The following is a 24,637-nucleotide window of genomic DNA, read 5'->3' as shown; positions in this document are numbered from 1 at the left end:
ATTCAAACACAATTGAAATGGCTATAAATAACAATGTACAATAGTAAAAAATACTTATCGCTACATTTGAAATAATATAGTTAAATCTTACTTATCCCCTTTGATCCATCTTTCACCGCTTGATACCCTCATTCTTTGAGCTCTCTGCATCTCTTGCCTCCAATGTGGAGGAGTCTCACTACGTCTGAAACGATCCCTTGATCTGGATCTAGATGGAGTTCGATAACGCTGAAGAAAATAAAAAAGGAGAAAAAATTAACATGTAAAAAATAAAGGCATTACAACAATAGCTAAAGTGTATATATTTCTAGGTTCAAACAAAATGTCTGATATTTTTCCGTATCCTCTGAAATTTCTAAAATTTCCCAATTTTCAGATAGGAAATCAGTGAGGCAGAAATTCTTTAAATAGTCATACTGTACGTTCCAAAGAAGCATTAACCACAGAAACTCTAGCCACCCTTCTCCATGGAACTGTCCTATTTAAGTAATGCTAGAGCACAACAGGTGCAGGAACCCTTATAAACTGCCAAGTTGCAATTTGGATATAGGTATTCTTAATGTTTCAAAGCAGACATTTCCCATATTATGAGAAAAACTGAGTAAATGTATAGATGTTCACTTATTCAACCAATATTTATTCAGCTCTTAGGATGGCAAACTACTCTACCACATACTGAGGAAACATTAGTGAGCCAAGACACATGAGATTTTGCTCTCTGGGAACTTATATTCTACAAGGCTAGAACACACACACAGACAGACATATAATCAGAGATGTTAAGCATATATACAGCTACGATTAGGATGAATGTAAAAGGAGAAGTAATAGGCACTCAGAGAATATATAACAGAGATCTGACCTAGTATAGGGAAAAGGTATGAAAATTAAATGATAATTAAAAGCTGAGAACTAAAGAATACGTATGAGGAGTTACCTAAGCAAGAGTACGGAAAGTATAAAGGGGTGAGGATAGATGGGTGAGGAAGAACATGTAAAGCATAAGAAATACCATGTTTGAAGGTCCTGAAACAGGAATACATAGGATGTTTTAAAAATGATCAGAAGGTAGATCAGTATGGCTAAAGACAAAAACTGCAAGGGAAAGTAGTACTAGATAATCTGATGCGGTAAGCCAAGGACTAGATTTTGTAAGGTCTTATAGGCCACGGTAACAATTTTGGATTTATCCTAAGGTAAATGGAAAAGGAGTGACATAATCACATTTTTATTTTTAAACGACTTTTCTGGATACTGTTTAGAGAAAGGATTAGTTCAGTGATTCTCAAAGTGTGATATAGGGATCCCAAGACTCAGAGGATCTGTGAGGTCAAAACCATTCTCACAGTATCACAGTATTTGCCTTTTTTACTTTCATTCTTTCATCATTGAACAGTGGAGTTTTTTAGAGACAACCTGACATGTTTTGATGCCTTTGCTTTCATAGCTAATGGAATATGTGCTTATATATTCTTGTGCTTGAAATATTTCTGTTTTAATTTTTAAAAGAGTAAATATTGATAGATATAATCCACATCAACAAAAGACCTTTTGGATCCTCAATCTCTTTTAAGTGTTAAGAGGTTCCAAGACAAAAATGTTTGAAAACTGCCAGGAGGACAGTTAGGAAGCTATTTATAGTTCTAAGACTAAATAATGAACTGAACTAAGATGGCAGGAGTGGAGCTTGAGAAGTAGATGAATTTCGGAGTAATTAGGAGGTTGAACTGACAGGATTTGGTGTCCAATAAGATATAGAAGGTAGGAAAAAAAGGGGAAGCAATTATTTTTGGGCTTCAGGCTTAAGTAACTCTACAGGTGGTGGTGTCTGTCAGTGAGACCAGGAATCTAAAGGAGGGATCAGGTCTGAAGAAAGTGCTTATGTTCAACATTGTATATGCTGAGTTTGAGGCACCCAGTAGGTGACAGAACAGCAGATGAAAATGAGTTATAAGCATTTAGGCAGCCACTAAAGCCATGGGAATGGCAATTGCCCCAAGGAACATATGTACAATGAGAATAGTTGGAATCTTGAGGTACTACAATATTTAAAGGTGAGGTAGAACTGGCATTGGAAATTCAAGATAGAAATAGGAAGAAAATATGATGGAAGCAAAGCTGAAAGAGTATTACAAGGAAGGAGATTAACACAAAGACTATTCTGTTTTCAGCAGAATGGTAGAAGACAAACTGAAATGACTGATGAATGAACAGGAAGTAAAGAAATAATAGACTAAGTATAGCCAAGTTTGTAAGTTTTGAAAACACTGTAGATATTTAAATTCTGATGGGGAAAATCCAGTAAAGACAAAGATGATAAAACATAAGACTAGGTTTACTTTTTATTAATTTTTATCAAGAGTAGAGATATAGGGGTCAGGAAGTAACAAGGGGGCAGAAGAAAGACCTTGATGTAATTTTATGCTATATATGCGTACAAGGAATATCCCTTAACATCCCATGGATTTGCAGTTTGCAAGTAATTAACACAAAGTTACTATAAAAAAAAGAACATACAATTCAATATCCACATCTATTCTAAGTTATAGTTACTTAACGTGTAAAACAATATTTAAGAAACACTCTAAGATTATTTAAGATAAATCCGAGGTCCAACAACTAAGTTCACGGACTTGTTGCAACAATGTTGCTAATCTTGTCTGATATCAGAGGGATTATTCATTATGAATTTGTACCAAATGAACAGTTAACCACGTTTACTATTTGTAGGTGCTGAAAGGCTGCATGAAAAAGAGATGACCTGAACTTTTCGCCAACAATTCATGGCTCTTGCATCACAACAATGCACCAGCTCACACAACACTGTCTGTGAGGGAGTTTTTAGCCAGTAAACAAATAACTGTATTGGAACACCCTCCCTACTCACCTGATCTGGCCCCCAATGACTTCTTTCTTTACCCAAAAATAAAGGAAATATTGAAAGGAAGACATTTTGATGACATTCAGGACATCAAGAATAATACGACAACAGCTCTGATGGATAGTCCAGAAAAAGAGTTCCAAAATTGCTTTGAAGGGTGGACTAGGCGCTGGCATCGGTGCATAGCTTCCCAAGGGGAGTACTTCGAAGGTGACCATTGTAATATTCAGCAATGAGGTATGTAGCACTTTTTATAGGATGAGTTCTCGTACTTAATTGTCAAACCTCATATAATACTATTAAGATTTATGAGACAAGAATCACCTACCCTTGGTCCTCTTCCTTTAATTTTCCTGCCAGACCTAGTAACTAAAAGTCGCCTCTGGTATGAAGCTGGCTGGGAGTTAGGTGGATTACTAGAACGAAGCAAAGGGAAAATTCAAACACATTATTTTATCAAAATAAATCTGGAAAACACAGTTTTACTGATCTAAACTAATAAATTTTAAATCTTACATATAATCGGGGGTTCTCAAGCAGGAATGTTATCAATTTCTATTAGATATCTGGAAATGTATAGGAGCATTATTTTCAACTGTCAATAACTAGCAGGTGCTATTGGTACCAAGTGCCCAGGAGTCAAGAATGCTAAAATTTTGTAATGCATGAGGATGAAGAACTATTCTGTCCCCAAATTCCAATTGTGTCCTGTGGAGAAACACTGTTATAAAATTGTCATAAAGTTATTAACTAAGATAAAGTTAACTTGATAGTACTAAGAAAAATCAACATAGCAGAGCTCAGAGTAGGCTATATGCTGTGAGAGAACAATTTAAAAACTATCTTATTCCAAAATACTTTATTATCCTATGAGCAGCTGTTCATTGGTAATAAAACTGTAGAGAGGGTAATTAATGTGAATTAAGCAGACAAAAAACTGGTCTGAATTAGCAAGACGTTTTCATATTTTTACTGTATTGTGAACATATAGGGGGATTGCTCAGAATTTTATTACTTTTATGTAACATAATTCTGATCATAAGTAAAAGACTTCAACCTTTTGTGTAGAAAAATTTTGCAAGTATTTAACAGTATCAATTTTCATTACCATAGTATCATAAACTACACAAGGAAAACAGCATTTTTTTCCCTACAGAGAAATTGAAAAATAAAGGTTTTTACTTCCTTAAAAGTTTAATGCATATAAATAACACAGTAAAACACTTACCTTGTTTTAAATAGATTTGGTTTAGAACGCCACTTAACATATCTTTTTGGCATTTGCAGTGTTTAGTTTCTTAAAAAGTGACATTTACTCAAAATGTGTTTGAATTAAGTGAATTTATCTTTTTGCTATGTGGTTAGCAAAAAAGAGCTTTACCAACACTATTCTTAAAAAAGAAATTTCAATCTTGAAACAAGATCACCAATTAAATCTTGTCTAAAAGAAGTAGAAACTTAGAAAGTTTATGGTAAAGAATCTGGGGCACAGCGCAAGACATTGACATTCACATACCATTCTCTCTCTCTGTCTCTTTCTCTGTTTTTTCTTTCTTTTTCATCAGCTTTAGGAGGACTTTTTCTCATTAGAAATCTATTTTCAGGTATAGGAGGGATCTCTTCTGGACGGACAGTAGACTGGGGTTGTGCTTCAAGATTTTCAGCCTCACTTTCACTAGATGCACTAATAGGAAGACAAAACAAGTTTAATTTGGTTATTATGTGCCTACCCCAAATTTCCAGTGGTTAGTATTTCTTTCCTTTGGAAGATGTCACAATATGTACACCATCCTGTACCCCTCCAAAGGTGCAATTCCATGGGGAAAATCTTCCTTCATGCATCTGACAAACCAAGTGACCAACCAAAAACCCAAACCAAATATTTCCGTTGCCACATTCTTAAAAAATATTTCCCAATAAAATGAACCAAATATGACTCTCCATAGGCAATGTATTCTAATAAATTTAAAATACTTCAAAATATAGGTAAAGAAATTAATTACTTTAGAGGCAATAGGCATATAAAGACAAATTTTAGTATAAAACATATTATTCCACACAAAACAAAGAAAGTAAATATGCTGACATTATCTGCTTTCTACCCTATGCCCTTAGAGGAGCGAAACAAATAACAACAAAGCAAGACAACTGTTAGTTTCCTGTAATTCTCACTAATACTATATTCCTCCCACAAATATAAAACCAAAAGCATTATTTCATTGAGTTCAAACAAAATAAACAATAGTTTTGTTGAAAATGGAAATGAATGGGCTTCAGGTTAAGATGGTGGAGTAGGAAAATGTGCTCACCTCCTCCCACAACTACACCAAAAGTACAACTGCAGAACCATCACTGAGAATCACCTGAACTCTAGCTAAACAAAAGTCGTGTAACTAAGGAAAGAGAGAAGTAATGTCCAGACTAGGTGTAGATACAGAATGAGCTGGTCCCACAACCACATGTGGCGGTTAAAAATAGGGAGGAATATCTCAGCTTTGCAGGTCCCCCCTGAAGAGCAAGGGGTCCCAGCCCTACACCAGGCTCCCCAGCCCAGAGGTCTAGTGCCAGGAATAGAAGTCCCCATGACTTCTGGCTGTGAAAACCAGCAGAGACTGTGGCTAAGTGAGATGAAAGGCAGCTGGAGTCCCAGGCACTCCTTTTAAAGGGTCCACACACAAACTTACTCTGATGGACTCACTTGCTCTGAGCTCCAGTTCTGGGGCAGCAGCTTGAAAGGCATCAGGGGCATATGGGGAGGAACTGAATTATCTGGCTTTAGGGAGACGGTTGGGGAGAGGGGGCTTGTCCCCAAACAGAAGTGCTGATCCTCCTACCACCCAGCCTGCACACACATTAAGGTTGAGTCTTCATCAACCTAGCTAACACCATCTGCCCCATCCTGGTGATTCCCTGAGACCTTGGCACACTCAAGCAGCATCCAGTGGCTTTTCATACAAACGGCCTGTCTTGACTCATATTGTGAACTTTCCTAAAATCTCTCAAAGGTTCACAAACTCCAAACAAGTAGCATCTGGCCTTGGTGTGCCCTGTAACTCTTGATAAGCAGCTCCACGCCCGGCACTAGTGGTAGCCAGCCTTGGTTCAGTTTAGCCTCTCAGACACCTCCAAGCCCAGCACAAGTAGCAAACAAATGCAGATCACTTTGTAGCGCACACCAAGTGGCCCGGGCAGGGCAAAGGCAGAACCTGATTATGTCCTACACCACAGCCTCTCCCAAGAAACCCCAGAACCAATACACTCAGTGGCCAGCTTTAGGCCAAACCAGAGTACGACCCAAACACCTCCACAAATGACATACCTAAAGGGCAGACTTGGCAGCTACCAGAGCCCTGCTAAAGCAAATCCTGCTCCGCAAGGAGGAAAAACAGCTCCTCCACTGTAGCCACAACCAGTCCTCACAACCAATCAGCTTGAGGATCAACTGCTCCCACTGATGTCCCAAAAGCAACCACATCTCTCAACTACAACAGGAGGGCACACACAACCCACACAAGGGACACACCTGCAGCATCCAGTTCTGGTGACTGGGAAGACTGTGCTACTGAACCCAACAGGACACCTACTATTTAAGGCCACTCTACCAAGACTGGGAGATGCAGCAGCTCTACCTAATACAAAGAAACAAACACAGGGTGGCAGGTAAAATGAAGACAAAGAAACATGTAGCAAATGAAATAGAACAAAACTCTAGGAAGCTCCCATAAGACTGTTAGCTGATTTCTCAAAAGAAACTTTGCAAGACAAAAGAGACTGGCACAAAAATTCAAAGATGAAAAGAACCTGTAACCAACATTACTCTACCCAGCATAGCTATTATTTAGAATCAAAGAAAAGAAAAAGAACTTCCCAGATATGAAAAAGCTAAAGGAATTCATCACTACCAAATCAATATTACAAGAAATGTTTAAAGGGGCTTCTTTAAGGAAAAAAAAAGATTAAAAAAGTGAATAATAAAATGGCAATAACTACACATCTATCAACAATGACTTTAAATGTAAATGGATTAAATGCTCCACGAAAGATACAGGGTGGCTGAATAGATAAGAAAACAAGGTCCCTACATATGCTGACTGTAAGACTCCCTTCTGATCCAAAGACACACACAGACTGAAAGTAAAGGGATAGAAAAAGATTAATTTAATGAAAATAGAAAAGAAAAACAAAAACTTGGGTAGCAATACTTTTACCAGACAAAATAGACTTTACAACAAAGGCTACAACAAGAAACAAAGAAGGACCCAGCAATTCCACTTCTGGATATTTATCCAAAGAAACCCAAAACACTAATTCAAAAAGACATATGCATCCATATGTTCACTGCAACATTATTTACAACAGCTAAGATATGGAAGCAACTTAAGTGTCCATCAGTAGAAGAATGTATAAAGTGACACAACACACACATGCACCCACACACCCACACAATGGAATACTACTCTGCCATAAAAAAGAATGAAATCTTGCCATCTGCAACATCATGGACAAAGAGGGGGGTATTGTGCTAAGTGAAATAAATCAGAGAAAGACAAATACCATATGATTTCACTTATATGTGGAATCTAAAAAACAAAATAAATGAACACAACAGAAACAAACTCATAGATACAGAGAACATTTTGATGATTGCCAGATAGGAGGGAATTGGGTGAAAAAGGGGAAGGGATTAATGTAAAGTATAGCATTGAGAATACAGTCAATAATATTGTAGTAACGATGTATGGTGTTAGATGGGTACTAGCTTTTTTGAGTTGATCACTTTGTAAGTTTTTTAAATGTCTAATCACTATGTTGTACACCCGAAACTAATATGTCAACTGTAATTGAAAAATAAATTATTAAAATAAAAGAAATGAAGATGAATGTACCCCCATTTAATTTATAGACTGTGGAATATCAAGACGGTCTTATCTTCATGCTATAAAATATTTCTATTTTAATGTTCCCATATAATCGATCCAAAATCCCAGTAGATTTATTATAAACAGAAGGGAATTAGAATATAAATCTAGTATTTGGAAAAATAAAATTAAGACCTTTTCTTGGCTTTCTTTCGCTTCTTCTTTTCTTTCTTGTGTTTTCGGGAATTTTTCCTATGTTTCTTTTTTCTTTTTTTTGATTTCTCTTCAGAAGCACTTTCAGAATCAGAGGAATCAGAAGAGGACTGAGAATCACTTGAGCTATCTGAGTCACTGGATGAGGAGGAGGAGGAGGAGGATTTATGCTTCTTCTTTTCTTCTTTCTTAGCTTTAATAAAAATAACAGGTCTTTAGTCAATACTTTTTAGACAAACTTTGTAAGTGGAAATTTATGTTTTTAAAGTCCAGTATTTAACATTTAGCTCATCCAGCTATTTGAACTGAGGAGTACAGGAATGGAGTCAAGAGTCAGGATTAGAACCCAGATACCCAGATTCACGGGTTAGAGTTGCAGCTAGTAAACCAAAGAATTCTGGAAAAGTATTAAGTAAGTCTAAAACAATAAACTAAGTTATTTTGGGAAACATTTGAATAACACAGTTTTTTAAAAAGCACAGAAGTAACATTTAAGAATCCCAGATTCTAATCTTGTAGTTTTCAACTTTTTCTCAAGACTGGAGGTACAAGTAGAGGAGAGAAATAACAGAAAGAAAAAAAAATAACTTTGCATGAAGTATAAAATACTTTGTTGAAAGATAAGAAACACAAGTCCACTGGCTTGTTTCAATGCCTGAACATTCCCTGATGATTAAGAAATTTGTAAGTTAGAGAAAAGACTTACAACAGAGGATAGTTATTTACTAATGATTAATAACAATATTTTGGGATTTCTACAAAAAATAATTTCAAATTAAAATTTTGTTTTGGGTTAAGGAAGCAATAATTTTAAAAGGGTTCCCAAAACTCAAATGCTTTAAGGACTCGGCAGCTAACATAAATTAGTGATGTTAACCTGGTGTAATTCAACAGGAACTGGGGAAAGATATGACAAACTGGATAAAGCCTGACCCATCTAAAGGTATTCTAATTCAAACCATGGTGGAATTAAAGAAGTGAATACAGGCCAAAGATGAGACAACATTGATATACGGATAACTACAATAAACTGGAACACATCAGTATATTAGAATCCATCAGTTCATAATGATATTTATAAATAAAATACAAAGCATTTATCCTTTTTCTATATGAACTGTACCACTGGCTAACTAAATAGCAGATGAAAAGGAGATGCTCTTTATCAGAAGTATTCCAGCAATAAATGAAGAAGGAATCATAGTTAGAATATCACAATGTGACAACTCCTAATGAGGTACTAATCACCAATGGCTGCTGCAGAGCACAAAGGCAATCTGCCCTATGTGACTCTTGCTCCTATCAACAGGAATTTAAAAAACCCAAAAAACTGCATCTGATCGATTTTCTAGAACTTTAAAAGTATACAAAATAGGAAGCATAGAAGGAACATACATATAAAGACATAATCAGTAAAATCCAGTGTGTACCATAATGGGAAACACTACAGGGCAAATAACCTAGACTTCTCAACAAATCTCAAGCAAATAAAAGGAGATGGTAGTGGAATCTATTAAAAACAAAAACAAAAAAACTTTCAAGACCAACTCCAATGTTTGAACCTTATTTGGATTCAAATTCAAACATCAAAAAATTAACATCAATGAAACGATTAGAAATTTGAATACTGTCAGGATTTTTGATATTTAAGGAATATGTATGTGCACATACATGCACATGTTATTACGGTACTGGTTATGTTTTTAAAGAGACACATTTTAAAGATAAATAATGAAATATTTATCAATAGAATGTTATACCCAGAATCTCCTTCAAACTAACAGGAAATGGAGAACTGGCCAACCAGAGGTAAAAAACGAAATTGGCCATGAATTAATCGTTGAAGCTGGGTAATGAACATGGGTGTTTTGTTGTACTATTTCAATTACTTCCCTGTATGTTAATATTTTCAATAAAAGAAAAATCAATGACAAAGTATTTATTTGGACTGACTGCTGTCTGTCTGTTTATAGACCTTAACTGGAAGGTTTAACAGCTGGTTTGTAACCTTTCTTTAGTCTCAGGAAGACTTAAGAATTTGGCATTTGGTCAAATCATTCTTGAGACTCTTAACTCAGACTTTATAGACATGCACTAAATCCAAAATAAGTGAGAATCTGGCTGAAGTTACTATATACACTTGGTCGAGGAATTGTAGTTCAGTCGTAATTGCTTTTCTAGTAACAGTGACATGCTACTGGAGAGTGGGAACAAGGTAAAAAAGCTGAAGGAACCCAGGTGACGGCTTTACTGAACTAAGGTGGTCTTTCCTCACCCAGTTGTGCTCCTCAGGATCATGAAAATACCAAGTGTGAGATGCCTGGGATGTGTGCAAGCTCTGCCCAGAATACGTGAGATTTCCATTACGCTGTTGCTACATAAGCTGTGCTGTTTTGTCCTGTATCCTTTCTTAAAGGTAAATAAACTTAAAGGTAAAGGTAAATAAACTTATTGCCGAGTGAAGCCTACCTTGCCCCATGAGTTCAGTTGTTAACCTGAACCCAAGACCACTGTTGCTGGTGAGGCAGTCTGGCTTTGCAAACATGTACAACCTTAAAAAAAAAATCTACTGATATATACTAAAAATCTGAGGGATGGAGGAGGGGATCAAAGTCAAAAAAATCTAAGGACTAAAATAAATTCAAATGAATAACTCTAAATAAAAATATTAGAGACCACACAATATGTAAGCAAAATAAAAATATTCCACGTAAGCACAAAACATAGCTGTTAAAATTATTCGACAAAATATAGTAGTAATGCTTTACCCCAAGATTAACAAAGCTTTCACTAATTCCAACTTTTATATTTATTTTGCATTCTTTAGATTCTTTCCTATGAGAAATACATTGTAGTTCATTTCTTTAAAAAGCAAGTCTATTCTTCCCACCAAATGTATTAAATATATTCAAATGACAATTATTTAGTTTATACTAAATAATGCAGTTGAGTGAAGCAAGATATTACAACAGTATGGAAATCCAGAATGAGATTTATAAGTATTTTTATGGTAATTTTATCTGCCTATCAGATGACATCAACTTTAAAAGGAAAAGAAACTGATTTTAGGAAGATGCCCTGGAAGAGAGTTTGGAAAGTTCCTCTAAGGTTGAAAAAGCTCCCCTTTTCATATCTGTCCAAATTATGTGTAAAATTTAATTTACCTGCCCTTTTCCTATGAGTCTGCTAAGGAAAAAAAGAAATACAAAAAAAAAAAAAAAAAAAAAAAACACCAAAAAACCCGAGTATGATTGAGAAATGGCAGTTACACTTTAATAGATTGTAGCTTCAGTTACAAATCTACGTTAATCTAAATTTAAATATATGATTTAGATACATTGTGAATCTGACTGAAATTTTATCCTTCTTAGATCAGCAACTCAGTTTAACTGACTTGTATTAGATATATACTCAATGTGAAGCTCAGACACGGAGAGAAAGAATTGTAGAATATATGGGGAAGTTCCACAGGGAACTTTGTAAGACATGTGCTCTGCCCTTGCAGAGTTTACAATCTACTTGGAAAGTAAGATCAACATGTTTGAATTCAATAGCAAATAGCATTGGAAAATATACACTTACTAAATTTTCTAAAAACTCTGACTACAGATTGTATATGGATTTAGAAGTGAGTATGGTCAGCAAGGACAAGTGTAAAGTAGAAAGGCTTTGTAGAAGTACAGTTAGTTATACATTTGTGTTCCTATAAATCACTGTGCTATGAAAAACTGCAAAATAAAAGCCACATGGCCTATTGGAAAAATGGGGCACAAAACCCAGAAACTTCATCAGTGACACATCAAAAGAAAGGAAACTAATCAAAACGGCAGCAGATTTTTACACATGTTAAATGGTTAAGAAATAACATAAATATGACAATACTGCTTTGAAAAAGACCTGGGGTTTGCTTGTGGAAGTGAACGTCAGAAGGGCTGCAGCTTCTGAGTTACTATAAAGTAGTAGGAGGATGATCTGAAAGCAGATGGAAAGTTTCAGCAGCAGATTGTGCTTAGGTGTGGCTCGTAACACAGGTGATGAACTGAGGTAGCTTAGTAGATATTTGAGGATGTGCAATATGTGAAGCTGTTCAGCTGGGTATGGTTTTCTGATATCACTTAGTGTTTATTATAGACAAAATCATGCACAGTAATAGATGAAACTGGTGTTATCTTCAAATTGTTTTCTAATATATCAACCAAATGGAACAAATGCATGTTTTCAAAACAACCTGAACAGCAGAATTAACTATATTAGGATTAGAAATAGGAGTAGGAAAAGCTAGCAGAAAGTAATACCTTTAAAGTACCTATAGAGTGTTAAGCACTGAACAAAGTCTTTACAGGCTTAAATTAAGGATGAGTAGATTCTGGATTTAAAAAGGGCAGATTTTTATATAAGGTAAAAAGCTTCAAAAAAGGAATGGGGCAATTCTGTATAAGATGAAATAGATTCATCTCTCCCTAACCTGCCAAGTTTAAGTAGAAACCCTAGACATAATGCAAAAATAACAAACATAAGACTGAAAAACAGAAAGAAGGCAGAATGGCCAGGGATCTCTGGAGGATGACATGATGGTTTCAATTTGCCTTCCATATAACCTTGACTTCACCCTGGGGAAGCCTGAAATTCAGAAAGGCCAATGGGACACAATTTTAAAAGCCCCAAGAAAAGCTCTCTCCAGAGAAAAGACTGGGAAGGATGGCTGGTGTAGCAGGACTAAAAATATTCGTTACCAATACTTGTCCTACTCTAAGTAAATAAATACCAAGAAAATAAAAAGATATATCCACTCCTTCTCGGTTATGTCAGCAGAGACAAAGTAGACAACTTGGATTTTCAATATACCTCCTATTACTCCACCACCAACCCCCTTTCTCCGTGACAGCAAGCGTGTTCCCCCCTTTCCTTGGCAGAGTGATGTCAGTGGAGACCAAATGTGAAGCCTGGGTTTTGGTGCCCCTCCCTGCACTGGCAAGTGGCATGGATTTCAAGAGAGAAGGAAGCTGTAGAAATAGATTGTTTAAACTTATATATGAAGTCCTGGGCAGACCACCAAGTGAAATTGACCAGAATATGGCAAAAGGTTTGAGAATTAAACAGCATTGTTAATAGCATCCAGGTTTTCAGATAAGCTCCTGGGTAGCACACAAACAAAGTACAACTGAATAGTACTGCAAGGGCTCTGAAAATTTAATTATTGAAACCACACTCTGCAAAGTTAGGCCAGGACCTACGTGTTAAACCTAAATAAGGTGACTGCCTGCTAAAACAGAAAACATAAACAGAATCAAGAGTCTTATAACATAATACCCCAAATGTCCAGGATACCAAAAAAAAAAAAAAAAAAATCACTAATACTAAGAACCAGGGAAATTGCAGCTTAATGAGAAAAGACAATAAAAAAAGACAAACGGGGCCGGCCCCGTGGCTCAGGCGGTTAGAGCTCCATGCTCCTAACTCCGAAGGCTGCCGGTTCGATTCCCACATGGGCCAGTGGGCTCTCAACCACAAGGCTGCAGGTTCAACTCCCCTCCGCCCCCTGCAGCTATTGAACACGGCACCTTGAGCTGAGCTGCCTCCTGGATGGCTCAGTTGGTTGGAGCGTGGGCTCTCAACCACAAGGTTGCCAGTTCGATTCCGCGACTCCCACAGGGGATGGTGGGCAGCGCCCCCTGCAACTAGCGACGGCATCTGGACCTGGAGCTGAGCTGCGCCCTCCACAACTAAGACTGAAAGGACAACAACTTGAAGCTGAACGGCACCCTCCACAGCTAAGATTGAAAGGACAACAATTTGACTTGGAAAAAAGGCCTGGAAGTACACACTGTTCCCCAATGAAGTCCTGTTCCCCTTCCCCAATTAAAAAAAAAAAAAGACAAATGATGCCAACACCCAGAAACTGATACTGGAATTGAAGAGGAATTTAAAGAAGCCATCTTAAAAATGCTTCAAAATACAATCAATTATTAACTCTTTAAGCAAATGAACAAAAAGTGGGGGAAAAGAACTCAGAGAAAAAGACGATATAAAGTACCAAATGAAAAGAAACATACCATAACCAAAATAAAAAACCTCACTAAACATGCTCAATATCAGAGTAGAGATGGTAAACTGTCAGTGACCCAGAAGACAGACTAATAGAAATGACCCTATCTGAACATCAGAGAAAATAAAAAATGAGCAGAGCCTGAGAGAATTGTGGAATAATAAACAAAAAATGTAACATTTGTGATATCAGAATCCTGGGAGAAAAAGTTTGAAACTGTGGAGGGTCGGGGGAAGGGAAAGGCAGAAAATTTCCCAAATCTGGCCCAACATACAGATCTACAGATTCAAGAAGCTAAGCAAACCTCAAACAGGATAAACTTTAAGTAATCCACACCAAGACATCAAAATAAAACTTCTAAAAAAGAAAAGACAAAAATAAAATACTGAAAGCTGCTAGAGAGGAACAAACAGTAAGTTACCTACGGGGGCACAACAATTTGAAAGACAAAACACATCTCATTTGAAACCAGACAGGCCAGAAGGAAGTGGCATGACACTTTTTTATGTGCTAAAAGAATTATCAACCCAGAATTCTGCATTCAGTGAAAATATTCATCAAATGAACGCAAAATAAAGACATTTTCAGAAAACTAGGTCGATTCATTGCCAGCAGACCTACCCTTAAAAAAATGGCAAGGGGCGGACAGATGGCTCAGTTGGTTAGAGTGCGAGCTCTTGACAAGGTTGCTGGTTCGATTCCCACATGGGATCATGGACTGTGCCCCCTGCAAAGATCGAAAACGGCGACTGGACTTGGAGCTGATCTGCGCCCTCCACAAGTGGACTGAAGGACAAAGACTTGACTTGGAGCTGATGGGCCCTGGAGAGACACACTGTTCCCCAATAAAAATAAAAATAAAAAAAGGCAAAAGAAAGTCCTCCGAACAGAAAACAACAGGAGGCTTGGAATTTCAGGAAGGAAGAGTAATAGAATGGGTTCAAATAGAGGGTAAGGGAAATTAACAATCAGTTCATATAAAAATAAATATAAATGGGTCTCTAAGAGATGCTAACATTAAACAGCTTAGAGAAATGCTCATTAAAACTATCTTTAAAAAAAACAACTTTTAGGCTGGCAACGATAAAAGCGTTTGATAATGTGTGGTTCTACAAAGGGTATAGAGAAATTTTATTTTCCTATATTCTAGTGGCAGTGTCTACCAAAATTACAAATCCATGACCCCTATAATCTGAATTCCATTTCTAGGAATTGGTCTTACATGAACAGTCACATACATGTAGAATGATATGCAAAATGTGGAAATGGGAAACGATGGGCAGAGATGCAAAGAAAACTTTACTGACTATCCTTTTATACTCTAAATTTTGAGCCAAACGAATGTATTACATTTAAAAAGTTGTCATACTCTCCAAGTATGACAACTATTGTTTTCATTCTTTGCTCCAAAAAACCCTATCTCCTGCCTAACCACATACACAAAATCTATTTCAAAATATCTTTTACAAGCATGTAAGTATCCTTTAAGACAAAAGGAAACTATCAGCAAAACCACAATGCAAGTTAAGAATCAAAATGGATGAAAAGGAATTACAAATGAGTTAGCACTTCCAACTCTTCTGGTTAGTTTATTTTAGATTATGTAGTTTGCTTATCACTATGTAAAAGAATTTCCCAAACCTGTTCACGGATCTTCTTTGGGGGTGGGGTGGGGTAAGGTGTGGTGTAATCCTATTAAATAGGCATTGACTTTACTTAACAAACTCCTTCTTAAGTGCAGAACATTTTACTTGTAAAAAAATCTAAGGTGAGAAAATGCTGCCTCACTAGTTTTTTATTTGAGATCTATAAATGTTATACCAATGAATTTCACATGAAAACTTTATATTGAAGAAAATTTCTAAGCCATCAACAAAATAAAATTTGAAATAGAAATATTCCTAAAATAGGAATCCTTTAGATATTTTCATTCTATATTACTGGTCTCCTTTTTTAAAGTTTCTAAACATCCCACTATTTTCCAGTAAAAAGTAGCATCACCATGGCTCTTAATTCCAGAATAAGGACACAAATGGGATCCTCTCATCATAGTCTTCTTCTCCAGTCTCCTGAGTACAAGATTCACCAGCTGCTTCCTCTATTGTGCTTTTTTCTGTATTGCCAACCAATCTGCTTCCTGCCACGTATATGCAAAATTTCTGCTCATGTAACTACATATTGCCATAACTCAGAACTTCTGTTTCTGTGTAAATAGCAATGACCCCAATCTCTTGTTGTATGGCCAAGGTGGACACATCTCTCTTTAAACAACTGCAATGAATCCTGAAAAGACCAGCATGTCCTGAAGTCATGCCAACTCATGAAAAACCAGGAAGTACCTTAATCAAGGTAGTAGTTTCAATCTCAGGAGGTCTGTGTTTTATCCTCCACTCTGCCCCTTGACAGCCTCTATAGGGATGTATTATAGTTTTATTAGCCTCCAGTGTTCCATCTCTGCATCTGTTGGAAGGTTCTTCTCTCAGATTCTGAACCTTCTTAGGTACATTCAAATAGCTACAAAAAGCAGAATTTCCAATCTTGCAAATAGTAAAGGAAGAAAGGCCCATGAAGGTTGCCCAGACTCACCAAGACCACATACAAGTGGGCCGAGACAGTCAGATTTCTTCAGAAGTCTTTTTGTTTTCTTTCCGGAAGTTAGAAAAGAAAAAAAAAGATTCTGTATTTTTTTCTTTTTAAACTGGGGTGTAAATCTCTCACTCAACGTTTTAATTGCAATGATGGTGAACTCCACAGTGTTGCACAAGGCTTTATGACAGTTCCTGATTTAAAATTGTAAGGAGGCCATGAAACTTTCAAAATGGATATAAGACATAGCTCTGCCTAAAAAAAGGTTACATAAATGCATGACAAAAAATCCACTCCAACTAATGTTCTGAATGGTAATTGAAGGATTGTAGAATAAGTACTAAATTGTGTGATCTCAAACATGAAGATCTTTTCCTCTTTCTTTCCAGTGTTATTCAGAATAGCATAGGCATGGGAGGTATGGCTCAAAACAAATGGGACCTTTGCAGGAACTCCTAGTCAGTACTAATAAGGGGCCAAATTTTCCCCAACTGCTGAAACATACTATGTTTCCTTCATGCGAGTTTGAGGAACATACACTAAGATGCTACATCAACTTTCAGCACAATTTCCTGACCACAACAGCAGGGGCAAAATTACCATTTATTCAAGTGAAAATACATTATAAAGGCATAAATAATATGTAAAGAGTGACGTTCATTCACTTTGTCATGCTTTCAGCAAATATTCAAACACTGATCTTTTAATACCAAAAGAATCTTTACACCAAATTTACTAGTTTGTAACTGTTTACGGTTTAAAATGTAAGATTACCTTAAACTCTTTCTAAAAATATAAACCGCACAGCATGCTTAACTTTTATAAGCAGAGAACAGATCCTAACACAAGAGACTTAAAGATTACAAAATGTAAGAAAAAAAAGTCATGTAGAGAACAGAAGATGAAGATTTCCTATATGATGTGGGAAGAAATAATGCCTTAAACTAAAATATTCCAATTGTACAACACTTTGAAGAATTAAAGATCAGTAGGTTCAGGGTCTAAAATTTGCAAACATTAATACAGACTGCTTTTTAGTTTTTTTTTTAAATGTATGATGTAGATAAATGTCTAATTACCATGCTGTATACCTGAAAATTACATATAATTGTATATCAACTGTAATTGCAAATTAAAAACAAAATGTTTAATGTAAGATATTCAACAACACCTCATTCTTTACCGTATCTTCATGAACACAAAGCATGCATTACATGTGCCGTTTGTAAATGAGAACAGCCAGACTCATGAAAACCAAGACGCTATATAAACATTCCCATTATGAGCTGCAGCATATTCCTGCAATGGTTTATGAGGTACATATTTTATATGATACAGAAGAAAAAATCATCAGAATCAAAATGGAATGCAGAGACCGAAAATTAAACATAAGCTTTCTCTTTGACCATCCTAGGTCTTTTTAAATTAAAACAAACCAAAATGTACCTATTTCTAAATGTTACAGAGCAAATCAGTATACCTCAAACTTGAGAATATAATGTTCTACTCTGGGCAATTCTGAAAGGAATGTTAAAGACTTTAATGAATTAGCAACACATAACAGAAAGCGCTTTATATCTGGAGGCAGCAAACTTGGGTTTGATGCTTAGTTCCCTGATGTGGTAAATATATCTTCATCTGTAAAATAGGGGAAATAATATTACAGGCTTATTGTGAGGATCAGTATGATTATAGATGACTGTCACCTTTGTTAACCATGAAAAACTAAGTATTGATATTATTGGTGCCTAGACTAGGAAGAATACAAAGAGAGTCAATTTAATATTTTATTGCTTTCTACACAGGTTTGAATGTAATCTCATCCCGTTACTTTGGAGTGTCAGAACCAGTATCTGTAACAAATGGTAGCAGTTACACATTTCATATGTAATATAAAGACAAATATTTACTAAAAACAAAGTTTTTAACATTTCAGATAATATATCAAAATATTAATGTTAACTTCAAATGTCTGGTCTAAGTAAACGAAGGTTCTCAAACATGCCAGATGCTTCTGAATCTAAGCAATGAATTAAGGGGAAATAATTTATTCCCCTGAAGTTTCTTAATCTATATTATTTTCTTCAACTATCATCTTCTTTCCATCATCTTTTTCCTTAGAAGAATATTTATTGTCCGTGCTATTAGGACAACTACAGTTTTTAAAAAACCCCAAAAACAAAGTGGAAGCAGAAGGACAAATTACTACAAATTAATAACAAGAAAAAGTTAAGCAGTTCTGTGGTAAATGAACAAAGTATGAAGATAAAACACACTTAAAACACACAAAAATATATTAAAAACATAAAAACCTTATATTTATTTTCACTTTAATGTGAATTTCATGCCAACTGTTTAGAATGCCCCCACTTGTTTTATATGCATAAGAATTATCAGAAATATGTAATTCTTACCCTTAGATTTGGGAATCAGCTCTCCACAGCTGAGTATCCGCACCTCAGCAAATGGTTTGCTAGCTGCATCTGTTTTCTGGTTTTCTATCTCTCTCACGACTTCTTGCCCAGAAATCACTTGTCCAAAAACAACATGATGCCTAAAGAGTCAAGTAAAGATGATTAAATAAAAGCTTCTTATTTTAATATTAATTTAAAGTAGGTTATAAAATAAATTAAAATAATCTTTACCCATCCAAATGAGGAGTTGGTTTCGTTGTTCTTTTGGAAATCATCAGACAGAAGAATAAAAACAAAGTCAGAGAAAAACAAAGTTAGCATCTCTAAAAAGGAAAAGAAAATAACTGCATTGGAAACAAAGTTGCAAACAAACAAATCATATATATTAAACATAATAGAATCTTATTACCTTAACTTTAAGTAGAAGAGAATGCAAGATGCTTTCCACATAATGAATTTTCAAAAACTTTTTCTGATTGTAAAAGTTAATATCTACACATGGTTGAAAATGTACATGTAATTAAAGTTGACATTTTTGGTGTTATTTCTATCCACCTATGTTTCTTGCATGTGACTGGGTTCTCATTGAACATTCATGGTTGCATAATGTTCTACTATATGAACATACCATAATTTATCGAACCATTTCACCAGTTTATGGATTTAACATTAGTGTTTTCAATCGTAACATTTTAAACAGTTAAAGTACAGATCATATTCTGATGGCCCTTATATTTTCTTTTGAAAATGATCCATATAGTGTTTATAAATTTTTAAATTAGCTGCCAATATTTTAAATGTTGGATTCTTTTACACAAAAATCCAGATTTCAGACCTTTTGGAAACGTGGGAGATGTGGCACCTGGCACATGACAAATTGGCCAGGCTGACAATCCCGTCTTCTTTAATACAGGGATTAACAATTTAGTTTCTTGTCCCAGCAGGCTTTATTGCTTATATTAGTTGCCTAAGAACTATAGACCTTTGGGTTTGTTAACCCTGACATAAGCATCATGTTGAAGAAGAAGATCTTGATTAAAACTTTGGACAAAACTCAAAATAAGCAACAAGTCTTTTTTTGCAAATGAAGCAATTTTAAAAAATTCTTTCTTTCTCCATACCAGCCTTAAAGCTTTGTAGTTAAGAAGAGTGATACTTGAGTAGCTGCTAGGACATACTGGTACCGTGGACTGTAGATGGGCACTCTATAAGATTTAGTATTTTTTAAAAATCTTATCAAAAAGACTTTAACCTTTGGCTAAAGCACATGCAATACTACTAAAAAATTTTCTAACCCGTACATATATTTTTAAAACTTCACCTTACTTTTAAAAAACCTATTATTATTTTCTCAGTATCAAAAGCTATGCTCACTTGAACTTGCTAAAACCATGTAGACATGTAAAAACCTAGGTGTTCATCACATATGTATTTATATTACATGTTATTATATTCAGTATATACCTATCTATAGCTATCTGTCTATCTCTCTATCTACTTTGCATCTAGATATAGTCGCTCCTCACTTCAGAGATTCGGAATCTGCAAGTTTACTTGCTCATTAGAATTTGTAACCCCTAAAGCAATACTAGCAGCAGTGCTTTCATGGTCATTCTCAGATTGGTGAAAAAGTGTGTTGATGAGTACATGGAAAAATAGGAACTCTTATACAGTGCACGTGATATATAAAATGACACAACCACTGTGGAAAACAGTTTGGTCAGCTCCTCAAACAGCTAACCATAAATTATCATATGAACCAACAATTCAACTCCTAGGTATATATATATCCAAAAGAATTGAAAACAGGGACTCAAACAAATATGTGTATGTCAATGTTCTTTGCAGCATTATTCATAATAGCCAAAAGGTGAAACCAACCATATGTCTACCAACAGATGAATGCGGATAAATAAAATGTGGTATGTAGATGCATATAATGAAGTGATGTTCAGCCATAAAAAGGACGTTTTGATACATGAGATGAATGAACCTTGAAAACATGCTAAGTGAAATAAGCCAGACACAAAAAGACAAATATTGCATGATTCCACTAGAATAAGCAAATTCATAGAGATGGAAAGTAGAATAGAGGTCATCAGGGGTGGGGGAAAAGGAAAATGGTTAGTCCTTGGGATGATGAAATGGTTTGGGAAACAGTGGTGATAGTTACAAAGCTCTTTCAAAACTAGGGGTGCCAAAAAAATGTATATACTTGACTTGTATGCATCTTTCGTTATCAGTATATGTTGAGTATTATAATTTTAATACAATTTTTTCCTTTCTTAAAATACATATATATTTTTTGGCACCCTCTGTATATTTAATACCACTGAATTGTACACTTACAAATGGTGAAAGTGGCCAATTTTATATATGTTACCAAGATAAAAAAATTTTTTTAATGATTAAAAACTGAAGCTGTTTCCTTTAAAGAAAAAATAATAGAACACAGGAAAAGTAGAGAGGGGTTATTTAGAAATGGAAAGAGGTAAGAGGAAATTAACACTTATAAGAAAGATTCAGAGAATATACTTGAAAGAGTATATGAACGTAAGGGTTTTAGCTAGCACAGGAAGAATTTTAAAGGAAAATTAATGATAATAGTGTTGCTAAGGATCTGGTGAAACTGGCACTTACTGCTGATACTATACTGTACTTCCTTTTGAAAGTCAAAGCAGCAATATACATGGAAAGGCTTGAAAATGTATAATCATTTCACTAAGTAAACTTCTAGTAACTTATATAAAAGAAATAATTAAAATGCATCAAATAACAGGCACAATGTTCACTGCAGCACTTTGAAATATGGGAACAAAACAAATGTACAAAAATTAAGTTAATTAAACAAAGCACAGTGCATTCAAACAATAAATTAACATACAGTTATTAAAATGTTGATTAATATTTAGTGATTGCAAAGAAATTTGTATTATATCTGAAAGTTGATTATAGATTATATGCAACACTCTACCTACATTTTTATTGTATTAGGAAGATGCTCTGGGGATGGGAATGTTTTTCTTGTTTTTATTTGTGTGGTCTAATTTTTCTACAACAAACATGGTAGTTGTTTGCACTTAAAAAAAATCAGCAAGACCCATATACTACAGTATATACACATAATAGAGCATTATACAGCAACAACAACAACAACAAAAAAGAGAGAACGTTCTATCTAGGGAGTGATTTCCAGAATAAAACATCATATATAGCATGTTGAGAGTCAGACCATATAAAATTCACCTCAAAAATTACTAACCCAGGTAACTTTTAAACATAATATTTTAACTAAATATCATTCTCTGTCTAAACACAAAAATAGCTATAAACAGTGAAGTCTAGTTAATAGGTTCCTTTTCACAGTGGTATAGGATGGCAATTTTTTATTTTAGGATTCAGCAAATGAGTAGAAAATTTGAAGATAATGGGAGCCAGGTTTTTAACTGTTAAAGAAGATAGTTACAAATATGGAATAGAAAAACATTAGAATAATACACACAGTGCTAACAGATTAAGTTCTTCTGAGACCAGAAGAATTTAAGGGTCTTGAAGGAAAGAGCAAATCTGTACCCACAGGACATGATAAAAAATATGCATTGCTGACAAGAGTCCTGGTCACAATTTTTTTGTAGTTAGAATTGGAAAACACTAGCAGTATGGACTTTGGGGTTACAAATTTATTTTAGTGAGTAGGCAAATCCACAAATACAGAATCTCTGAATAATAAGGATCGACTGTATTTTTACTCTTTATAATTAAGTAACTTATGGAGAGAGTCTCTATGTAAATACCTCATTCCTTGTTAAACATGCCCTCTAAATTTACCAGGATAATAGTTAATTCTTTCCTGAATCAATATTTACTAGATGATTGGAAAATGGTCATTTTTTTCTAATTCTATCACTCCTTTTACATTTATTAGTTGACATTCTTCTAAGGAACAGCTTTTTCCTTCTTCCCTGTTATTCACTCAGTTATTATTTCTATCTGTGTGGACTCCTGGATTTGTTTTATTTTATAACCTGATTATTATCATTATTTATTTTGATGGTCAAATTGTCCTAATTTGGCCACTGGGAACCCCACCCCTTCAAACTGTCTCCTGTGTCCTCTTGACAAGTTTTTATCATTTGAAAACTTTAGCCCTACAGTTCAACTCCCCTTTCAACAATTTCCCAATCTTCAGCAATTCTTTGTTCTCCCTCCTTCAAAAATTGTCCCTTTATGAATCCTTCTTCTATTTATTAGTGATCGATGGCAGGCACACAGAAAAGACACACCAAAAGAGGGATATTTTAAGCCATCAAATCATAAATACTTACATGAAGAACTGTGAACCATTTGTATCCTTTCCTCTGTTGGCCATTGACAAGAGAAATTCTTTGTTGTGCTTAACAGCAAAACTTTCATCTACAGAGAAGCAAAGTTTTCAGTTATAATATAGGGATAAACTCCAAAAAACCCCACATCATTCTGTGTTCATATCATGTGTAATTGTCAGACAAAATTTATATAAATGTCAGATTAAAAGAAGAGTCAAATGTTAACCAATTCCTTCCTCCATTTTTTCAGATTAATACATTTCTAATTTTTAATCTCTTGCTATAAAATCCAAATACTGTATCTATTCTCTTTCTTTCCATTTCCATTTGTCCTTTACATTTTTTTTGGGGAAAAGACAATACAAATTTCTTTGCTTAAAGAAAATGAAACTCCTAAAAAGGAAGAGAAAGAATCCAGATAGGATTCTTTTATACTTCATTTGTTTCATTTTTAAGCACAAAAAGGCACATATCCAGAGCACAGAGAGGCATTCATTAACTTAATCTCTGTCACAGCATCACTTATTGTAAAGAGAGAAGCTTGCCTTCCCATCGTGGATCAGAATGAGAACAAAGTAAATGGAATATGAAACAAAATTTCAGTGAATCCCCAAGATGAATGATGGGAAATACAAAGTTATTTCGATGATCACATGCTTATAGTCTTTCAAATAATCTTCAGATCAATAAAAAAATCTCAGAGAGAAAAGTTAAACTTGGGAAAAACATCATAGCCAAATTTTAGAATATCAAAGAGTTTAAAAAAAAAAATCACAGAAAAATTGGCCCACTAAAAATGTAAGTATCGTTACTAAGAAATACTGTAGAATCTCCTTTAATAAAGATTAATATCATTCAATATCCATTTATGATAAAAACTCTCAACAAAGTGGGTACAGAGAGAACATACCTCAATATAATATAGGCCATCTGTGACAAACCCATAGATAACATTATACTTAATGGTAAAAAGCTGAAAGCTGTTCTTCTAAGATCAGAAACAAGACAAGGATGCCCACTCTCGCCACTTTTATTCAACACAGTATCGAAAGTCCTAACCACAGCAATTAGGCAAGAAAAAGAAATAAAAGGCATCCAAATTGGAAAGGAAGAAGTAAAATTGTCACTATTTGCAGATAGCATATTAAAAACCCTAAACACTCTACCAATAAAACTAGTAAAATAAACAAATTCAGTAAAGTTGCAGGATACAAAATTAATATACAGAAACCTGCTACTTTCCTATACACTAACAACGAATTATCAGGAAGAGAAATTAGGAAAACAATCCCATTTACAACTTCACCAAAAAG

At 35.0% G+C, this 24,637-nt stretch overlaps 1 protein-coding gene across 10 annotated transcripts in view; it reads right to left on the bottom strand.

The window, feature by feature from the left end:
* Positions 1–24,637, bottom strand: part of PPIG (peptidylprolyl isomerase G) — a 47,809-nt gene that overhangs the window by 5,701 nt on the left and 17,471 nt on the right. For all 10 annotated transcript variants that reach the window (XM_019727384.2, XM_019727382.2, XM_019727386.2 and 7 more), the window contains 7 exons: positions 23,325–23,412; positions 19,231–19,260; positions 19,000–19,139; positions 7,936–8,146; positions 4,398–4,565; positions 3,210–3,297; positions 92–228 (listed from right to left, as the gene is read on the bottom strand). In XM_019727384.2, coding sequence (XP_019582943.1) covers positions 92–228; positions 3,210–3,297; positions 4,398–4,565; positions 7,936–8,146; positions 19,000–19,139; positions 19,231–19,260; positions 23,325–23,412 — 862 coding nt within the window. The remainder of the gene's footprint in view (positions 1–91; positions 229–3,209; positions 3,298–4,397; positions 4,566–7,935; positions 8,147–18,999; positions 19,140–19,230; positions 19,261–23,324; positions 23,413–24,637) is intronic.

This window comes from Rhinolophus sinicus, linkage group LG01 (assembly GCF_036562045.2).
Source record: "Rhinolophus sinicus isolate RSC01 linkage group LG01, ASM3656204v1, whole genome shotgun sequence".
Lineage (NCBI taxonomy): Eukaryota > Metazoa > Chordata > Mammalia > Chiroptera > Rhinolophidae > Rhinolophus > Rhinolophus sinicus.
Note: the sequence above shows the minus strand (reverse complement) of the source record. Positions and strands in the feature narration are given on the sequence as shown.